The following is an 18,407-nucleotide window of genomic DNA, read 5'->3' as shown; positions in this document are numbered from 1 at the left end:
CCAGTGTGTGATGTTCCCTTCCCTATGTTCATGTGTTCTCATTGTTCAATACCCACTTATGAGTGAAAACATGCAGTGTTTCGTTTTCTGTTCTTGTGTCAGTTTGCTGAGAATGATGGTTTCCAGACTCATCCATGTCCCTGCAAAAGGACATGGACTCATCCTTTTTTATGGCTGCACAGTATTATAGTATTCCATGGCGTATAAGTGCCACATTTTCTTTATCCAGTCTGTCATCGATGGGCATTTGGGTTGGTTCCAAATCTTTGCTATTGTGAACAGTGCTGCAATAAACATACGTGTACATATGTCTTTACAATAGATTTATAATCTCTTGGGTATATACCCAGTAATGGGATTGCTGGGTCAAATGGTATTTCTAGATTCTTGAGGAATCGCCATACTGTCTTCCACAATGGTTGAACTAATGTACACTCCCACCAACAGGGTAAAATTGTTCCTATTTCTCCACATCCTCTCCAGCATCTGTTGTCTCCTGATTTTTTTAATGATTGCCATTCTAACTGGCGTGAGATAGTATCTCAGTGTGGTTTTGATTTGCCTTTCTCTAATGACCAGTGATGATGAGCTTTTTTTCACATGTTTGTTGGCTGCATAAATGTCTTCTTTTGAGAAGTATCTGTTCATATCCTTTGTCCAATTTGTGATGGGGTTGTTTTTTTCTTGTAAATTTGTTTCAGTTCCTTGTAGATTCTGGATATTAGCCCTTTGTCAAATGGGTAGATTGCAAAAATTTTCTCCCATTTTGTTGGTTGCCAGTTCACTCTAATGATAGTTTCTTTTGCTGTGCAGAAGCTCTTAAGTTTAATTAGATCCCATTTGTCTATTTTGGCTTTTGTTGCCAATGCTTTTGGTATTTTAGTCATGAAGTCCTTGTTTATGCCTATGTCCTGGATGGCATTACCTAGTGTTTCTTCTAGGGTTTTTATGGTGTTAGGTCTTAGGTTTAAATCTTTAATCCATCTACAGTTAATTTTTGTATAAGATGTAAGAAGGGGATCCAGTTTCAGCTTTCTGCATATGGCTTGCCAGTTTTCCCAACACCATTTATTAAACAGGGAATCCTTTCCTCATTGCTTGTTCTTGTCAGGTTTGTCAAAGATCAGAAAGTTGTAGATGTGTGGTGGTATTTCTGAGGCCTCTGTTCTGAAGTTAACAGTCTATCTAGAGACTATGGAGATGTTTTGTTTTTGTTCCCTTAAAAATGAAGTGCTTCCAACAAAATATTCCTTTTTATAAACGCTTGGTTTTATTTGTGCATCTGAACAGCCCAACAAATTGTTTTCAGTTAAGGAACCATTTCACAGGGGCCAGGCATGGTGGCTCACACCTTGTAATTACAGTACTTTGGGAGGCTGAGGCAGGCGGATCACTTGAGGTCAAGAGTTCAAGACCAGGTTGGCCAACATGTTGAAACCCTGTCTCTATTAAGAATATAAAAATTAGCCAGGTGTGGTGGAGTACGCATACCTTGTAATCCCAGCTGCTCGGGAGGCTGAGGCAGGAGAATGGATTCAACCTGGGAGGCAGAGGTTGTAGTGAGCCGAGATCGCATCACTGCAATCCGGCCTGGAGACAGAGTGAGACACTGTCTCAAAAAAAGAATCACTTCATAGGGAGACATTTCCAGACTGTGAGCAGCAAATTTTCAGTACCGCTTAGGGTGATAGGATACCCAAATATTTTTGCACAAGTACTTATCGCTACTAGGTATGGAAGTAAGTTTCTGGGTGACAATTTTTATATATGGCAACAGCTTTTTTTTTTGAGAGATGGAGTTTTGCTCTGTCACTAGGCTGGAGTGCAGTGTGGCACAATTTTGGCCTCCTGGGTTCAAACAATTCTTCCGCCTCAGCCTCTTGAGTAGCTGGGACCACAAGCGCACGTCCCCACGCCCAGCTAATTTTTGTATTTTTTTTTTTTTTTTTTTTAGTAGAGATGGGGTTTCACCATGTTGGCCAGGATGGTCTCGATCTCTTGATCCCCTGCCTTGACCTCCCAAAGTGCTGGGATTACAGGAGTGAGCCACCCGTGCCCGGCCGGCAATAACTTTTTAAAACAACTTTCCAGTGTCATTTTCTCATATTCACATAAGCCAGGATACAGATAATTGGAACTCTGCTGCTTGGAAGGTTCTGGAAGAAGAGCCTTTCCAATCTGTATCACCTCAGGTAGCCCTGGAATTCCTGCCCTCTGTTTTTTATGTGTGTAGACTCCAGAGTTCCAGAGAGAGAGAGTTACTCTCTTGTCTTAATGGATTTGGCCACAGAGTGGTAGAGGTGTCTTTTTTTTATTAAAAAAAAAAAAAAAAAAAAAGAAGTGTTCTTGTTCGCAGGCTTCTGGGATGCCTGAATCTCCTCACCTGGTAGATGTGGCCTCACCAGGGCCCCCTTCCCACACTAGACAGGCACCAGGAGAGCCTGACCATGGCCCTGCTCTCCCCATAGTGCTGGCCCATGCAGCCCCAGCTGCCTGGGCTCTTCACTTTGTGTGACCAGGCTCGGTGTGTACCTTCTGTCTCAAAGGGCTCTAGCTGTGTGGAGGCTTCCAGCCTCACCTCTCACTGCTGGCTCAGCAATGGCACTCATCTGAGGGGACCCTCACAAGCTGCTGCTTCCATGCGTCTCACTGCTGGGGGGCTCATCTGCCCAGGTCTGGGGGCACTTTCTTCCAGAACAGTTGAGGATGGAGAATTACTGCTGCTCCAGTATGAGAGGTAGAAGGACTACAGTGTCTGAAACAACCGTATGTGCTCAATGTGCTGCTTTTCCTCTTTTCTTCCAATAACATCTTCCATAACAAGCATTTAAATATAAAGATGCCCACTTATGAAACAAACAAAGCTTCTAGAGCCTCCACCCCACTTTCTTCTTAGCCTGGCTCTACTGAGGCACCTGGCTTTGATCATTATCTGCAGGTATAATCCTTAAATCCAAGTTTTTCTTTGGATGGCTAACCTTTCCCTGCCTCTCCCCCAGCCTGTATTTTTGTGTAACCAAATGCTTCCAGACTGTCTCATAACCATCACAGTTCCACCATTCTCCAAGGGCATGGCAGTCAGCCTTGGTGCGAACTTCACTTATTCCTTGATCTGGCTTCAGGCTGTTGTAAGTGATTCCTAAGAGCTCATTTCTCTTGGAATCCTGCACCAATGCTGTGGCCCATGGTCTGATTTATGGAGGGGTTACTGCATGCCAGGCTGGGCTTTGTGTGATAAAGATGCCACAACACAGTCTCTGCTCTCAAGAGCTGCAGTGTGGTGGGGACCTAGTCAGAGCCTCCCACTAGGACTATTATGCAGATTCACAGGGGCCAGGCTGCCTGCTGGACCCGACTATCCCTGCTGTCCCTGCGCTGCCTCCTCTCTGGCCCAGTACCTGACATACACCAGACAGGGCCTCCATGTTGCCATCTGAAACCTAAGTAAGTTTGTTTCCATTATTTCTATTTACAAGCAGGTTTTCTTTGTGGGCATCCATTCCCAGCTGCTGGCACATGAAGCCCCTGGAGGGCCAGGTTCTCTCCCGCACAGAAGTGGAGTCTGAAGGCTGGAACTGACGTTCTCTGCAGACCAGGAGCTTTTGCAGGGAAGGGCCTGTCTCTCCACTTGCTCTCTCTGCATTCTGCCACTGGGACGTCTGCTTCATGCTGCTGCTGGCCCACTGGGAGTTCGAGCCCTGGGAGGCAGCACGTGATTGCTTTGAGTTGCTTCTGGGCTGAGACGATGGTCCTCTGGAGGATGCTGCAGGGGAGGTCCTCGGGGAGCCAGAGAGAGTGGAATCAGACCTGGGGCAGAGTGCCTGGGAAATAATTATCACCACGCCAGGAAGGAGCATTTGGTTCGTTTTTTTTTTTTTTTTGAAGAGTCATTTCCCTGTTGTTGTTTTTTTCCACTAGAGCCACATGTTGCTATGGGAACGAGGATGGCATGGGAGCCCAGAGCCACTCACTGGCCTTGACAGAAGCCCGTAAATAAATTCTGCCTCATTTCAGGCCCTGAGCTGAGTGGTCCTGGAGGGCAGCTCAAGCAGCCACTTGCAGACTTTCTGTCCTGCTGTCGGCTTGTGCTGATGCCCCTCCAACACGCTCACGGGCTGATCACTTTCCCTGGCATAAGGAGCGGTGAGTGTGCAGAGTGGTCTGCAATCTCCCACCCTCCCAAGCCCTTTAAGATATAAACAACTCATTCATGGCTCCCAAACTCCAAGGGCCAGGATCACTTGGTCCATTTTACAGATCAGAACTCACCCTTCTCCTTCAGGGCTGGCTGCTGTTTTCATTTGCTGATGGCTCTTCCATCAATCAGGTACAGCCATTTGAAATGTCACCTAGAGTTAAGGGGCTTTTTATGGGGATTAATTTCTATCAGGTGGTGAAGCTGCCATCCCCTTAAGGAAGGGTCCTGCCTCAGTTTCTCCTCAAGATCTAGCACAAACTGGTGTACACAGCATGCCCAGAGGAGCCACCTGCTTATCATGCCTGACTCAGTTCTGGGCTGGGGTACAGCTGGGTTCATTTTGCACATTGCCATCTATTATACCTTTCTGGGAGACACAGTGGCCTGGGTGTTACAATCAGACTGCCTGGATTCACATTCTGATTCTGCCACTCAAGACTGTGGTGATCTCATACAAATATTAGTTAACGTCTCTTGGCCTCAGTTGCCTCTTTGCTTAAAACCAAATGCTTTACTACAAAAACCATATGCTAAAAGGCATAGTTTTCCCATAGAAATACCATGTGGGGCAAGAACCAGCGGTGCCTCCCCCACACTGAGGAAACCCCAATTCTGGCTCAGATAAGATTCATCCCCTTGTTTCCTTTTTCTTAGCAGTTTTACCACTTGTATATGCATGCACGTTACAGTGAAGCTTTGCCTGCTTTTGAACTTTCCACAAATGTAATCCTAGTATATGGTGTTCTTTGGTGTCTGGCACTTTTCCTTCAACATGCTGTGATGTTCATCCACCTACAGGCCCTGCTGCCCACTGTATGAGATGCTACACTTTGCTTTTCCATCTCTGTGGAAGGACGCTCGTGGTGTCCCGTTGGGTCCAGGATGAACAAGGCTGCAGTGACAGCATCCTCACTCTTGCATCCTAAACTGGTACAAGAGCTTCATCGGAGAATATACACAGGCGTGGAAGTGAACGCTCAGCCATAGGGTGAATGTGTGCACATGCTCCTTTAGAACAAAACACCAAACTCTTCTCCAAAGTGACAGGGTCAGTCCATCCACCCACAGCACTGGAAAACTGCCCCCTGCTCCACAATTTTGCCAACACTTAGCATTGAGTTTCCTCATCTTTAAAATGAGGGTGAGAGTGGAACCTACTTCACATATGAAGATTAAATAATGTAATAAATATAAAGGTCTGGAAGAAAACCTGGCACACAGTAAGTGCTCAGCAAATACTAGCTACTATTACTGTAATTAATAATCATGATTATTAATGTAAGGGTCCTAACCTAAGAGATGCTGAGATATTTGGTATGCACGCTTTCCCATTTATAAATGTTTCTGGCTTAAGAAAATCCTCCATCTGACTATAGAAACTCTGTCTTGGAATGTCACGGCTTCTCAATAATGAAAAGTTGGCTTACTACATCTTTTCCTTTATAGCTTTCTTTGACTGGCTGGGAGAGGAGGAGGGGGGTGTACAGATCAGATCACTCACCCATTCATTCAGCTAACAGGTCCTCTATGCTTACACGTGCCAGGCACCATGCTAGGTGCCAGGGATACAAAGATGAATATGACACAGCCTCCCTCCTCACTATATAAATGCAGTAAGTAAAAGAGAGCCCTCGGAGCTGCCTAAAGCCTGTCAATACCATCCTTAGTCTCTGTTATTGATTTGGCAAAAACTTTCATGTAGAGTCTTATGAGCAGAAACCCTGTCTTTCTGCAGAGAGTTTGCTTTTCCTACAGTCCTTTTTAACCCTCAAGACTGCTTGTGGGCCCCTGAGCTCCATGCCTACTGAAGAAAATCACTCCAGAACTTTCGAACCTAGGTTTTCATAAAAGCCATAGAAAGAAACAGGCATATCTTCTATATCTCTTGAACGCCACTGACTGATTTTCATGGGTGCATAGACTTGATCTCATTTACTCCCAGCTGTGTTTCTTTAAGGGTGTAGGTATGTGCCTTTGTTATTTGCTAAGATAATAAAATGAAATAGAAGGGTTGCTGGGGGACCCCACACATCAGAACCAATGTGGTTCTGAGCACAGTTGCTGGGGCTGAAACTAAAGATTCCGTAGACATTTGTAATGCTGTTGACAAGGTCCAGTTTATCTTAGACATTGAGAGGCTTAGGAGAAGAGCATGTCTGTCTCCCCAGCGGCTCAATTAGCATTGAAGGCAGATGGGCACACACACAGGAACGACCACGAGCTTGCTAAGCTGGCAACTGAGACCACCACAAAGTGACTGAGGAAATGGCCAAGAAGGACCTCCTTGGCCACAGGCACTGGGGAGAACCAGAGGAATGGCAACAATGAAGCGGAAGGCGGATGTGCTGAAAGACAAACTGACATGTCTGCCATCTAGTGCTGAGCATGGGAGGAAGACAAAGGAGTGGGGGAAAGCGTTCCAGGGTAAAGAAGAGACACGTGTGAGCACCGGGCCAAGCACAGGGGAGCTTGCAGAGCCAGGCGAGCGGGGAGCAGAGGACGCAGAAGCACACTGGTGGGACGTGAAGGCGGAGGGCTCTGATAAATGATAAGGATGATGCTGAGTACACAAGGAACAGGGGTCACAGAAGGAAGTGGTGGAGTCTTTAAGAGGTAAGCATTGGGGGAATTTATTGACAGAAGTCGTAAACGTAGCTAAAAAATTAATTTGTTGCTGTGGTGCTCACAAAGGAAGATGAGAGACAGATGCCAGTAGCAGACACACACTTCCCAGAGGAGAGGGATGGAATGCAGCAGGAAATCAGAAGCGTGCCAGAGCAGGTGATCAAGAAGTCTAAACCCACAGACTGCCGAGGCGGCCGTTGCCTGAGAGCTGGACAAATGGGAGGGAAGTGGGGAAAATTAACATGCAGCAGACGGAGGCTAAGCCTTTGGATGCAGGAAGGCCTGGCTGACTGGAGCAAGACAGACACACACCTACAGCAGGCAAGAAATCCCAGTCCACCTTAGCTCAGACAGCTCAGCCTGGGGGCCTGCTTCCACGCACCACCTGCTGTCCGCCTTTTCCGATTCCAGCAGCAGCCAGAGTGTTTGGAGGTTGGGGCAGTTTCCATGGTCACTGTCGCAGAGCTATCAACTCACTGGGTTCTTGGCCCCAAGAATGACTTCAGGTCTCTCTAAACAGCCAGCCGCTCTGCAGGCTGCCACTTATTCACTGTCCAGGACACTTCCCACCTTTTGCCAAACTGCCCAGCCATGGTCCCCTCTGAATACTCTACCACAGGAGCCTCCATGCGGCACTTCCCCACCAGCCCCTGCTCTGCCTGCCCCTCTCTGGATGGGGAAGCACCTGCAGAAGACGGGCCTACCTGGGCCATTTGGCAAAGGGTTTGTTCATCCAGATTTCCCTTTATTGTACACACACAGACAGTATTACCTCTCCATGCCATAGACCAATTCCATCGATACTTTCTGAGGTGAGCACAAAGTATCTGGGTTCACAAACACTGCGAAGCTAAAGGGAAACAATGTTTTTCTTGCTCTGACTTGAAGGCTGCTGTTAGGGACTGATGCTTGTGTCCCTCCCAAATTACTCTGTGGAAGCCCTAACCCCTAATGGAATGGGATTAGAAGTGGGGCCTTCTTTGGGAAGTGATTAAGTTCAGCTGAGGTCATGAGGGTGGAGCCCCCATGATGGGACTGGTGTCCTTAGAGGAAAAGTGCTGACTGAGCACTCGTGCCTGCTCTCTCTCCTTCTCTCGTGAGAGTGCACACACCTAAGAAGGCCATGTGAGGACACAACCCAGAAGACGGCCTTCACCAAGATCCAGCTTGCGGGCACCCTGATCTCAGAGTCCCAGCCTCCAGGACTGTGAGAAATCAATGTGTGACTTTAGTCAGTGGAATAGCCAGCTGAGACAGCTGCTGATGTTATTTAGCAAACAAGCAGGGACACACTGAGGAAACCCTACATCCTCTGCCCGCCCGGCCACCCTCCATAGTGAGAGAGGTGCCCTGACCCCTTTTTCTCTACAGTTCTGGAGTTCTGGCTCCCATGGGACCAGGAATCAGGGTGGTGCTGCACTTGCACCTCCAGCCTCCTTTCCCATGCTGCGGCCCTCCCCAGCTCCACGAAGCACTCCTGTCCATGCAGTCATGTTCTCCTCTAGAGCTGTTTCTCTCAGGAATCCTGCCTGACCAAGCCAAGCCATTCTCCTTCCCTGATGTGACCTCTGAACTTTGCCATACTGGCTTACACACATTTCCACTGTTCTCTAAGCCATTATGACTTTTTTCAAATAATGTCCCATAACCCAGTATGCTGTAGTAAAGAACATTCTCTGGGGTTTTCTATATTCTTGATGCCCAGTAAAGTTCACCTTTATGGTACATTTTTTGTTTTTTGAATTAGGGTCTCACTCTGTTACCCAGGCTGGAGTACAGTGCTGTAATCATAGCTCACTCCAGCCTTGAACTCCTGGGCTCAAGCGATCCTCCTGCCTCGGCCTCCTGGGCAGCTGGGACTACAGGTGCATGCTACAATGCCTATGAATTGGTTTTCTTTCTTTTTTTGAGACAGAGTCTTGTTCTGTTGCCCAGATTGGTATGTAGTGGCACGACCTCAACTCACTGCAACCTCCGCCACTTGGGTTCAAGTCATCCTCCTGCCTCAGCCCCCCATGTAGCTGGGGTTGGAGGCATGCATAACCATGCCTGGCTAATTTTTATATTTTTAGCAGAGATGGGGTTTTACCATGGAACTTCTGATCTCAAGTGATCCACCTGCCTCGGCCTTCCAAAGAGCTGGGATTAAAGGCATGAACCACCACGTCTGGCCTTTTTTTTTTTTTTTTTTTTAAAGTAGAGACAAGGTCTCACTATGTTTCCCAGGTTGGTCTTGAATACCTGAGCTCAAGCAAACCTCCGGCCTCAGTCTCCCAAAGTGTTGGGACCGAAGGCAGCCCTGGAAGAAGGCTCTGAGCAGACTTGCCTTGCTGCTGCTTAGCCTTGTCTGACTTGAGAATTCCTTCTGTTATGATACAAAATTTCAGAATTCCATTTAGGAATTAAAGAAGAAAACGGTGGCGGGGGGGGGGATGCACTGTATAAAAAGCAAGAACTGCAAATGAAAAATAATAGTTAATTCTATTTCAATATGTTAGTATGTAAAAATTTCAATTGTTTATGACCTGATGTTTATAATTCTCAAAGTTTTCTTTAGAAAATATCAGTTGGTTTACTTTTATAGTTTTCAGGTCTGTTTTGAAATAAAGAGGCAAGAGGAAAAGTTCCAAGTTTCTGTTTACAAGTTCCTCTCTGCAAGAAACACATTGTAGATATGGGCCACTTTTATTCTAAATAAATAAAAAGGCAAAATGAATTTAAATTATCACAATATTTTCACTTTTAAAAATGCTTTTTGAAGTACCAGAAACACCTTGATGTATTCTGAGAAAATTTTAATTCCACGAAGACGACACATGAATCCCAAGCACAGGGCCCATTTGCTAGATGGAAACGTGGAGCCCTGCGTTCAAAAAGCAGAAAAAAAGCTTTCTGCTTTCATCAAGGGTCTCTCTCTCTCAAGCTGTCATGCTGGTTATTACTTGCTACTTAATGTTGTGCTCCCTCAGGCACAGGGACCAACATCCCCCTGCCAGTATGGCCCCTCGAGGGCACCCAGGGTCCTATCCTGTGACTTAAGCTCAGGACTCAGACCAGACCCTGACCCCATCCATCCCTGTGCCAGGGCCCCCGCTGGGGGTGGAGGAGACAGTGATCATGGGTGAGATGAGGAGGGGGAGGCCAAGCAGAACCCAGGCATCCTGGCTCAGGGAGTGGGTGGCTGAGAGCTCATCGCAGGAAGGTGGGAAGGGGCAGGAGACAGGATTGTGTGTGGACTGAGGCCCCAAGGTCCTGGTGTGTGTTCCACTGTGCAATGGAGCTTCACTTATAAAGCAATTCAAAGGTAAAAAGACCCTAAGATTTCAAGATAGTGTCACAGAGCATTACACCTCAAGCTCTGGGTCCCATGTGACTGTCCTGGTGGTATACCATAGAGCCAATCCTGCATATACCTGAGAAGGATCATGAAAAGATACAATTGCAGAACTATTAATAACTTTATGTTTCTCATCTACCTCTTGGATTTTGACCCATTATTCCCTATGCTGCCTGTCTTAAACCAGAGGTTCTTTGGAGGTACACACTTGACACAGTATGACTACAAACAGCACAGGAGTGGTAAATCAGCAGCATGGCCACCTGCCAGACACCAAGCTCAGAGGGGCAAGGAACCTCATACAATTGCTGTCATTTGGGAAGGCTGAGGACTCAGACACAGGGGATGTGTTTGACCTCTCAAGGCCTCTGTGGTTGGCCGATTCCACAGAGAGCTGTAGGAATTAGCAAAGCAGTAGGAGCTGGCTTTCATTTGCTAGTGAAGAGATATCCAGAAATGATAATGATATCCCCACTGTGCAATTGCAGGACTTTCTCCATACCAAGCTGTCTGAACAACAGGCCATTAGCAGGCAGAACAAACAGTTCCATTTAACTCAGGATGTAGCATTTACCTGTACATCATGAATCTCACAGCACCTCTCATGAAAACAGCCCCTTACCTCATTTGCTGTGTTGTGTGTCCCAACGATCCGGATGAAGGAGGCAGGCTGCCTTTCAAAGGTTACTGACTGCCAGGACCTGTGGGAGGAAACAACCATTTGCCTGGTTAGACGGTGCAGTTAACTCTCTGACAGTGTGGCTGGTGGAGTCACATCCACAGAGGAGGGAGGGCTTCCTGTCGTCAGGGGGACCTGCACTGTAGGGGGGCGGGGCCGAGGCCTAATGTACAGCTAATGTACAGCTGAGAGATACAGGATATACAGTGTCCTTATTCAGGAGCGTACAGTCCCATCACAGAAGGCACTCCTCCCCATCTGTGAATGTCACTTAGGGTTCTTACAAAGCCCTCCACAAACAAGCACAGAGTGCAGACCAAGCCCTCATTACAACAAGAGTTCAGACAAATAAATGTAATCACAGTGGCAGGAGTTCATAAATATATCTCCCCACCTATAAGATGGGTCCACGATGGGGCCAACCTCAGGGCTGTTGGCAGAATGACCTCAGTGATTCATCAGGTGTATATCCAATGGGGAGCAGTTACTCAGCACGAGAGGCTTCTGGAAGGAGAAGAGTTTTGAAGAGGGCAGGCATGTGGGAGGGCTGCAGAGTTCCAGGACTCAGGTTGGAGCAGCGGGGGTCCTGCCCTACCATCTGACCCCCACATGTGAGTGATGGCACATGGGGGCGGTGGCAAGTTCTCCATAGGCCTCTACCCCTTCCTTTCCTGCTTCCGAATGCTGCCCCCGACGCCGTCTTTTCTCAAGACTGGCCTGTCTTTCTGGGTGGTTTCAAAAGCATCTCCAATATTTTAAAGGCAATTCCTCATTGATCAGCATGGGCCAGGCCAGCTCATTTAAGACTCAGCAGAGCAGGCCCTGAACAGACCCTGAGAGGAGGATTTCTGCTCTTGGTTGAACGCTCAGCAGCTCATCAGAATGCACCGGAGGAGTGCATGGCGCCCACGACTGTAAACTCCAATAATATTTTCTGTAATAAATGTGAGGAGTTCACAGTTGTTGCCATCCCTCCTCCGCTCTCACAGTGGAAATGCCAGCTGCTGGGAAGCTGTTTCCTGTAATTGTCTAATTACCAAGTAATGCTAGCAAAGAAAATATATATGTATTTGCAGTTTGTTTTTCCCCTTTGGTTTCAGGTGTTCCATCTTCCCTCTCACTATGAACCTCCCACTGAGATTGATTCACTGCCGCCTGGACACCAGTCCCCTTAAGGTCATTAAAAAGTCATTACCATCTTGTGTGCAAAGTCTGTGTCCCTGAAAGCAGTTTTCTGGAAACAGAATAAGAACAATCACTCTCTCTGTAAAAATGCTATTCTTCACACATGAAGGTGATACCATCTGAACAAGCCCAGGGCTTGCACTGGTGGCCTATTTTCTTAGTGGGCGACTGCTGTCCTCTCAGACCCCCAGCCGTCTTGGGGAAGGTCTGCTAGATGGATTGCAGCCCGTGGGCTGGCAGAGGGACCTGCAAGGCGCTGTGGGGTTTCCACAGGCCTAGCTGTCTCTCGTGAGCCAAGCAGTGGAACTCACCACACACTCACGTTCTTCCTCCAGCAGGTGAGGGGAAGTGAAGGGAGCCACCCCTGGCCAACATTCACACTATTTAGGACATCAGAGTCCCATCCTTGTCCCTAAAGGAAGCTAAAGAGTACACTAAAGCTGGCTCACTGGCTGCTTCTTGGGCCACGCCTCCAGGAAAGGGAAACTATTGTGAGGGACAATAGCTGGTGACAGCTATTAGGTTCAAGTTGCAGTTTTACAAAAAGGACTGGCATGGGGAAGCAGCGGGAAGAGAAGAAACTGAGCAAAGATTTTATTATTCTCAGCCTTCCAGCTTGATGCCTGTCAAATCTCCAGGTGATTCTGGACATAAAGGTACAAGTTGACAGTTGGAAGCTCTTGGCCCTCAACAACATGCGTGTGGCTCTGAGAATGAAGGCAGGCCCAGAATCATGGCACTGTGTTCCCACGCATTCCTCCCTCCATGATGTAGAGGAGGCTGAAGGAGCACAGGTAGTGACACGGTCCCGCTGGGAGCCATCCTGGGCAGAGCCAGTCTGAGCCTGGGTCTCCCTCTCCTTTCTCCTTTGCTGCTCCTCTTGCCTCCACTCCCCTCTCCCTACACTAGGCTGCTGCGGTGGGCTTAGGGCTCTGGGCTCTGGCCCCACTGCCCTTGCTTATGCTTGCGGAAGCAGGGGAGGCAGGGCTGGCAGCCCAGCAGAGTGAGCACGAGGGAACATTTGAAGAGTAACAAGATCAGAAGGTCTCAATTTAATACCAATCCCCCATTACAGTGCATTAATATCTAATCACATTGGACTTCAACCTGAGAGTTGAATATATGATTTCATTTTCAGCAGAGCTGGATACCAATTCTAAGACCAAAGTACCAGTAGAAAGAGAAGTTGCTTAGGATGAGGAAATGAGGATCTCTCTTGCCGCATCAGATTCCACTTCCCCTGAACTTCTTCAAAATAACTTGCCATGCTGTTTGAAGGGGAAATGACAAGGTGGCATTGGAGTGGTCACCACATGACTGTGCCACATTTGCAATCACTGTGAAACCTCAAAGGAGCTGCCTCAGCTGAGATTTCACAGGGCCAGAAAACCACCAGCATTGTTTAGTCAATGCAAAAGCTTTTATTGGGCTTTTATTGATAGCTGCATAAACATTCCAACCCACCAGATACCCAGAATCTCTTCTCTAGTAGGAAAGACAACAGCCCACTAGAGGCCTGGCAGCCCACCCACTCCAGAGCCAGGGCTGGGCACTGAGAGGAAGGTGTTTGAACAGGAATGATGAATGTCAAAAAATAAATGTGGTCTTTGCTTTGAGAGCTTAATAAAATAAAAAACCCCACACAGGATTGAAGTTCCAACCCCCCCATACTGGCTCTGACTGGACGAACTGTTGCCCTCTCCTGAGCGCACTTTCCTCATTTAAGCAGCATTGACAGAAATAACACCGCTCACCTGCTCACAGCAACGCATCTAGAATGAGGTCCCAATGATGTCCAATTGTAAATATGTATCTATACACATATGTGTTACTTTTAAATTTTTATTTAATAAAAAATTTTAAACTTATTTTTTAAATTTCTTCTTTATTCTCTCCCATGCACACATGTGTGGAACTATACCCATATGTATTAAAACAGAGACGTCTATAAGAATGTTTGCCAAAATGTTGATCCAGATTTTAGCTTTGGATGAAAAAATTTCAAGAGACATTTGGTTTACTTTGGTGCTTTTCTGTACCGTTTGAACGTGGTACAACATACAACACATGTAAGCATTAAACAAAAGCACCTATCTTGCCTATTGTCCAAGGATTTAATAATACAGATCACACAGCATGGAGCCAGTGAGAACAGCAGCACTGTGTTATTATGCAAAGTATTCCAGCAGAGAGGATCACGGGTGACAGTCAAGACAGCAGGCTTCACTCCTGGTCTTTCAGGACTAGGGGCAATGTGGCACAGGGGTGAAGAGCATGAGCCCTGTACCCGGGCTGCCAGTGACTGAATCTTTATCTTGTACTTTTAACAGTTCTAGGACCTTAAGCAAGTTGCTTAGCCTCTCTAGGTCACAGTCTCTTGATCTGTAAAATGGGAATAATAGGAATAACTGCCTCAAATTTTTTGTAAAGATTAAATACATTAACAAATATAAAACATCTAGAAAAGTATTGGCATACATTAAGTACTAAAAAAATTAGTTGATATTGTTATTACCACTATAATTACATTCCGCGAATGAGCCTGGACAAGATACACTGGGTTCCTGGGCCTCATTTGTGAGTTGTCAAGTTTGACAGTGTATGATTCAATGACTAAGTTCCGGGGGCACCCAAGGCGACTCCCATCAGCAGCCATGTCTTGGAGGCAGACAAGGAGCTGGGCTTTGGAAGAATTAAACAAGTATTTTTTTGAATACGTTCTTGAGCTTGGTACCTGCTGGGCGTTACGGAGCACACAGGCAAGACGTAGTGCCCCTTCCTTAAGCAGTCTGTGATCTCACCAGGGAGATTAGCTATCCTTCCACAGACTAATTAGAGAACAATGCAAACACTACAGTGGTTCCAACTTACAAACCCGTGCTGTTCCAAAACTTGCCGTGTCATTGGTTGTCTGATGCTTAGAAACAGCTTTTCCACAGAACAAAGCTATACATTTTGAGAGGGTGCCCAGGCTCACCCAAAAAACTCAATTTAACCCATAATGAAGCTAAAATACTATGTATATGAAGTTTAAAAAAGGAAAAAAAAGGCTAGGCACAGTGGCTCACACCTGTAATCCCAGCACTTTGGGAAGCCAAGACAGGCAGGTCATGAGGTCAAGAGATCGAGACCATCCTGGCCAACGTGGTGAAACCCTGTCTCTACTAAAAATACAAAAAATTAGCTGGGTGTGGTGGTGTGTGCCTGCAGTCCCAGCTACTCGGGAGGCAGAGGCAGGAGACTTGCTTGAACCCGGGAAGCAGAGCTTGCAGTGAGCTGAGATGGCGCCACTGTACTCCAGCGTGGCGCCTGGCGATGGAGCAAAACTCTGTCTCAAAAAAACAAAAGTAAAGAGATATTGTTGCCAGAGTAGTAATTAAGCAAAACCCAGAAAAACAAGGGATTTAAAACAATCCTTCTAAAGCTGCTGCTTGAGGAATGAGGATTCAATTCTGTAATGCAAATGAAATCATGGGATGTAGCTGGAACATGGTAGGTGGTCTGTCAATAAGGAAAGTTAAAAAATGGGCCAAGTTTGTCATCCTAAAAGCCTTTTCCAACCACAGACCGCTGGGTGGTTTACAAAGTATCTTAGAGTCGTGATCTATCTCATTTGGTTCCCAACACAATCTTTTAGGTAGGGAGCCAGCCAATCTGCATTCCATTTCAGAGGCAAGGAAACTGAGGCAAAGAGAAGTAATCTGTGGGATATCTTAGAGCTGTCAGGATACAGTCAGTAACAGAAGCCAGATTTAATGACTATTAGTTTAGGTTCCTTCCACCAGAGGGCAAGATGAGGACCTTCCAAATAATTTAGAGGCCAGGGCACCGACTAGTCACTGTCCCCTGGGTTTTATTTTCCTGGCTCCCAGATAGTACTGACACCTCACTTACATGTCTATGTCATGACTCCAGGGCCAGAAACCACAGTGGCCAGAACCATAGGGATCATATACACTAGTGGATCATAAGGTGGTCTCAGGTAAGTGACTGTCCGCTGAAGTCTGTTTCCCGTGTGAGGTAGGGGTGATAGCCGTACAGTATTTACCATTTGGGGTTGTGAGGACTCAAGGAGAAAACACAAACAGCATGGCACATGGTGAAAGCAAATTAACTGTTGGCTATTACTCTCACATCACATTCACACATATGGCAAACTGGAAAGAAGAGAGGCTCAGCAGGTGCTCTCTCTACAAAAAGATCAATATGGAGAAAGATCTAAGACAGAAGGCTGTGCTCAAAAGGAACTCAGAGGACAAGATGTACAATATGGGATTATACACACTAAACTGTAGGCGTGACTCAGGCAAACATACAGGTCTGTGAAATATTGGGAAATATTCTGGTAGGATGGATGCTAAATTCATGACAGTGACTATCTCTGAGGAGGGGGCGAGGACTGGGACTGCTGATGGGGAACAAAGGCAATTTCAACATTAACTAGAATGTTTCATTTCTTTGATTAAAATAAAAAAGAAGAAGTATATACAAAAAATATTACATATGGTCAATTCTGGGGATAAGTATGTGAGCAAATGTTATATTACTTTTATTATGTTATGTATTTTAAACAGTTCTTGAAATAAATAGAGACAGAAGAGGAGAACGGGATTAAAACTGTGTCTGTGTTCATGTGGGCAGGAATTTGCCGGAGACAGAATTAGCTAAATTGCAAACATAAAAATTAGGGGGAAAAGTGGAGCTGGTCCTGCAGTAGCAGTGTGGATTTGGCAGGTGGTGCTCCTGGCTCCAGCCAGCTGTGTCCCCGTCGGAAGGAAGTAGAGGACAGGAGAGCCACCGGGGGAGGAATGCGCGGTTGCCATCAGTATGCGCAGGGTTTATGTGAGTGGCTCTGGATGACGAGGACACTGCACCGGCCCACCAGTGATGGGAGAAAGGGTGACCACAGCTCAGTGGAGAGCAGCTCTTTATCCTGAGCCTTGTTCTGCCTTTTCTGGGGATTCAGGATCCAAGGGTGAGGGTGCCTAGTCTTCTTGAATCTGGAAGATTATGTAACTCTACTGTACATGCTGTAAAGAGAATGCACATATCAGAACTTTTCTGCAGCAGACCTGTTGAACCCTGGGGAGATGGAGACAGGAAACCATTTGGCCAAGGCCAGACTGGCAGGTAAACACAGCAGACGCAACACATTGGCATAGTCTCTATTCTCTCCACTCAAAGGGCAGTAAAGAAATATATGTTTCCCATCAAATATATGTGTTATATATTAATTAATACATGCAGACACATGCATGACCACAAAACAAAGAGGAAGGATGAGGAGGTGTGACCATCTCTCTGCATCGGCACCTCAGAGAGATGGCACACAGGAAGCAAGTGGATTCACACCACAGAACCCTAGAAAGGCTCAGGTCCTCAAGTCACCAGCTACCTCTCAAAGTGGAGGTATGCAGGGGGCTGAACCAGGAAGACTGGTTGAAAGCAGGAAAAAGGAGCAGGTGCACTCCTCAAATGCCTTCCCTTCCTTCCTGCATAGTGGGAACAAGCATTCCTTCACTTTGACAGGAGGCACATATTTCCCTCTGGAGGCCATGAACAGAGAAGATCTGAACTCTGGGGCCCTAGGCACAGCAGAGAGTAGAATCCTGCAGCAGCTGAGAGCACAGGAGTTACATGGAAGTCACATCCCAGATGGTGAGACCCCCAGTTCCATTCCCTTCCTTGGCTTTCAGGCCACTGTGATAGTCTTAAACCCTAGACAAAAGACTGGAGAGTCCCTTTCAGGAGCCGCTGACTAGTCCAAGAGGACAGATACTGAATGAATTTCCTTCTCTCTGTTCCTCTCTCCTTTCTTCCATAAATATATATTAGGTCCTTACTATGGAATAAGCCCATTTTAAATCCTGAGGATATGGCACACAACAAAGTCCCTGCCCTCAAAGAGCTTATATTCTAATGAGACAGAAAAAAAACAACAACAAATTTATCAGAGTTAAAAGGGGGCTATGGAGAAACACAAAACAGTGTTAAGTAGACTGGGAGGAATGCATGGCTTTAGTTAACACGTTTAGCGATGGTGTCTTTGGAAAGGTGACAAATGAGCTAACACTTACACAGCTGGAAGACAGGGTCATGCAGATCTGAAAGTGCATTCCAGCGAGAAGGCACAGAAAGCACCAGTGTGCTGGGCAGGGGTATCCCAGTGAAACATCTAATCCCTGCCTGATAACACTCAACGAAGCCCACAAACCCATGCATATTCTAGAAGCTTCTAGCCAGCTTTCACAATGCCTAACATTTAAAGGCGAATGGTGGCAATAAAAGCCCAGGCTGCTGCCCCTAGAATGTAGGCAGGGGTGACCACGGGCTACCACCCTCAAGGCTTGAAGTGGAGGCACAAACAAGGCTCTATTTTAGGG

The 18,407-nt window shown here is 46.6% G+C and overlaps 1 protein-coding gene across 1 annotated transcript in view; it reads right to left on the bottom strand.

The window, feature by feature from the left end:
- Positions 1-18,407, bottom strand: part of BTBD9 (BTB domain containing 9) — a 92,633-nt gene that overhangs the window by 9,840 nt on the left and 64,386 nt on the right. The window contains exon 2 of the mRNA XM_017522549.2: positions 10,783-10,861. Coding sequence (XP_017378038.2) covers positions 10,783-10,861 — 79 coding nt within the window. The remainder of the gene's footprint in view (positions 1-10,782; positions 10,862-18,407) is intronic.

This window comes from Cebus imitator, unplaced genomic scaffold, assembly GCF_001604975.1.
Source record: "Cebus imitator isolate Cc_AM_T3 unplaced genomic scaffold, Cebus_imitator-1.0 Scaffold24, whole genome shotgun sequence".
Classification (NCBI taxonomy): domain Eukaryota; kingdom Metazoa; phylum Chordata; class Mammalia; order Primates; family Cebidae; genus Cebus; species Cebus imitator.
This window is presented reverse-complemented; position numbering and strand designations above follow the sequence as displayed.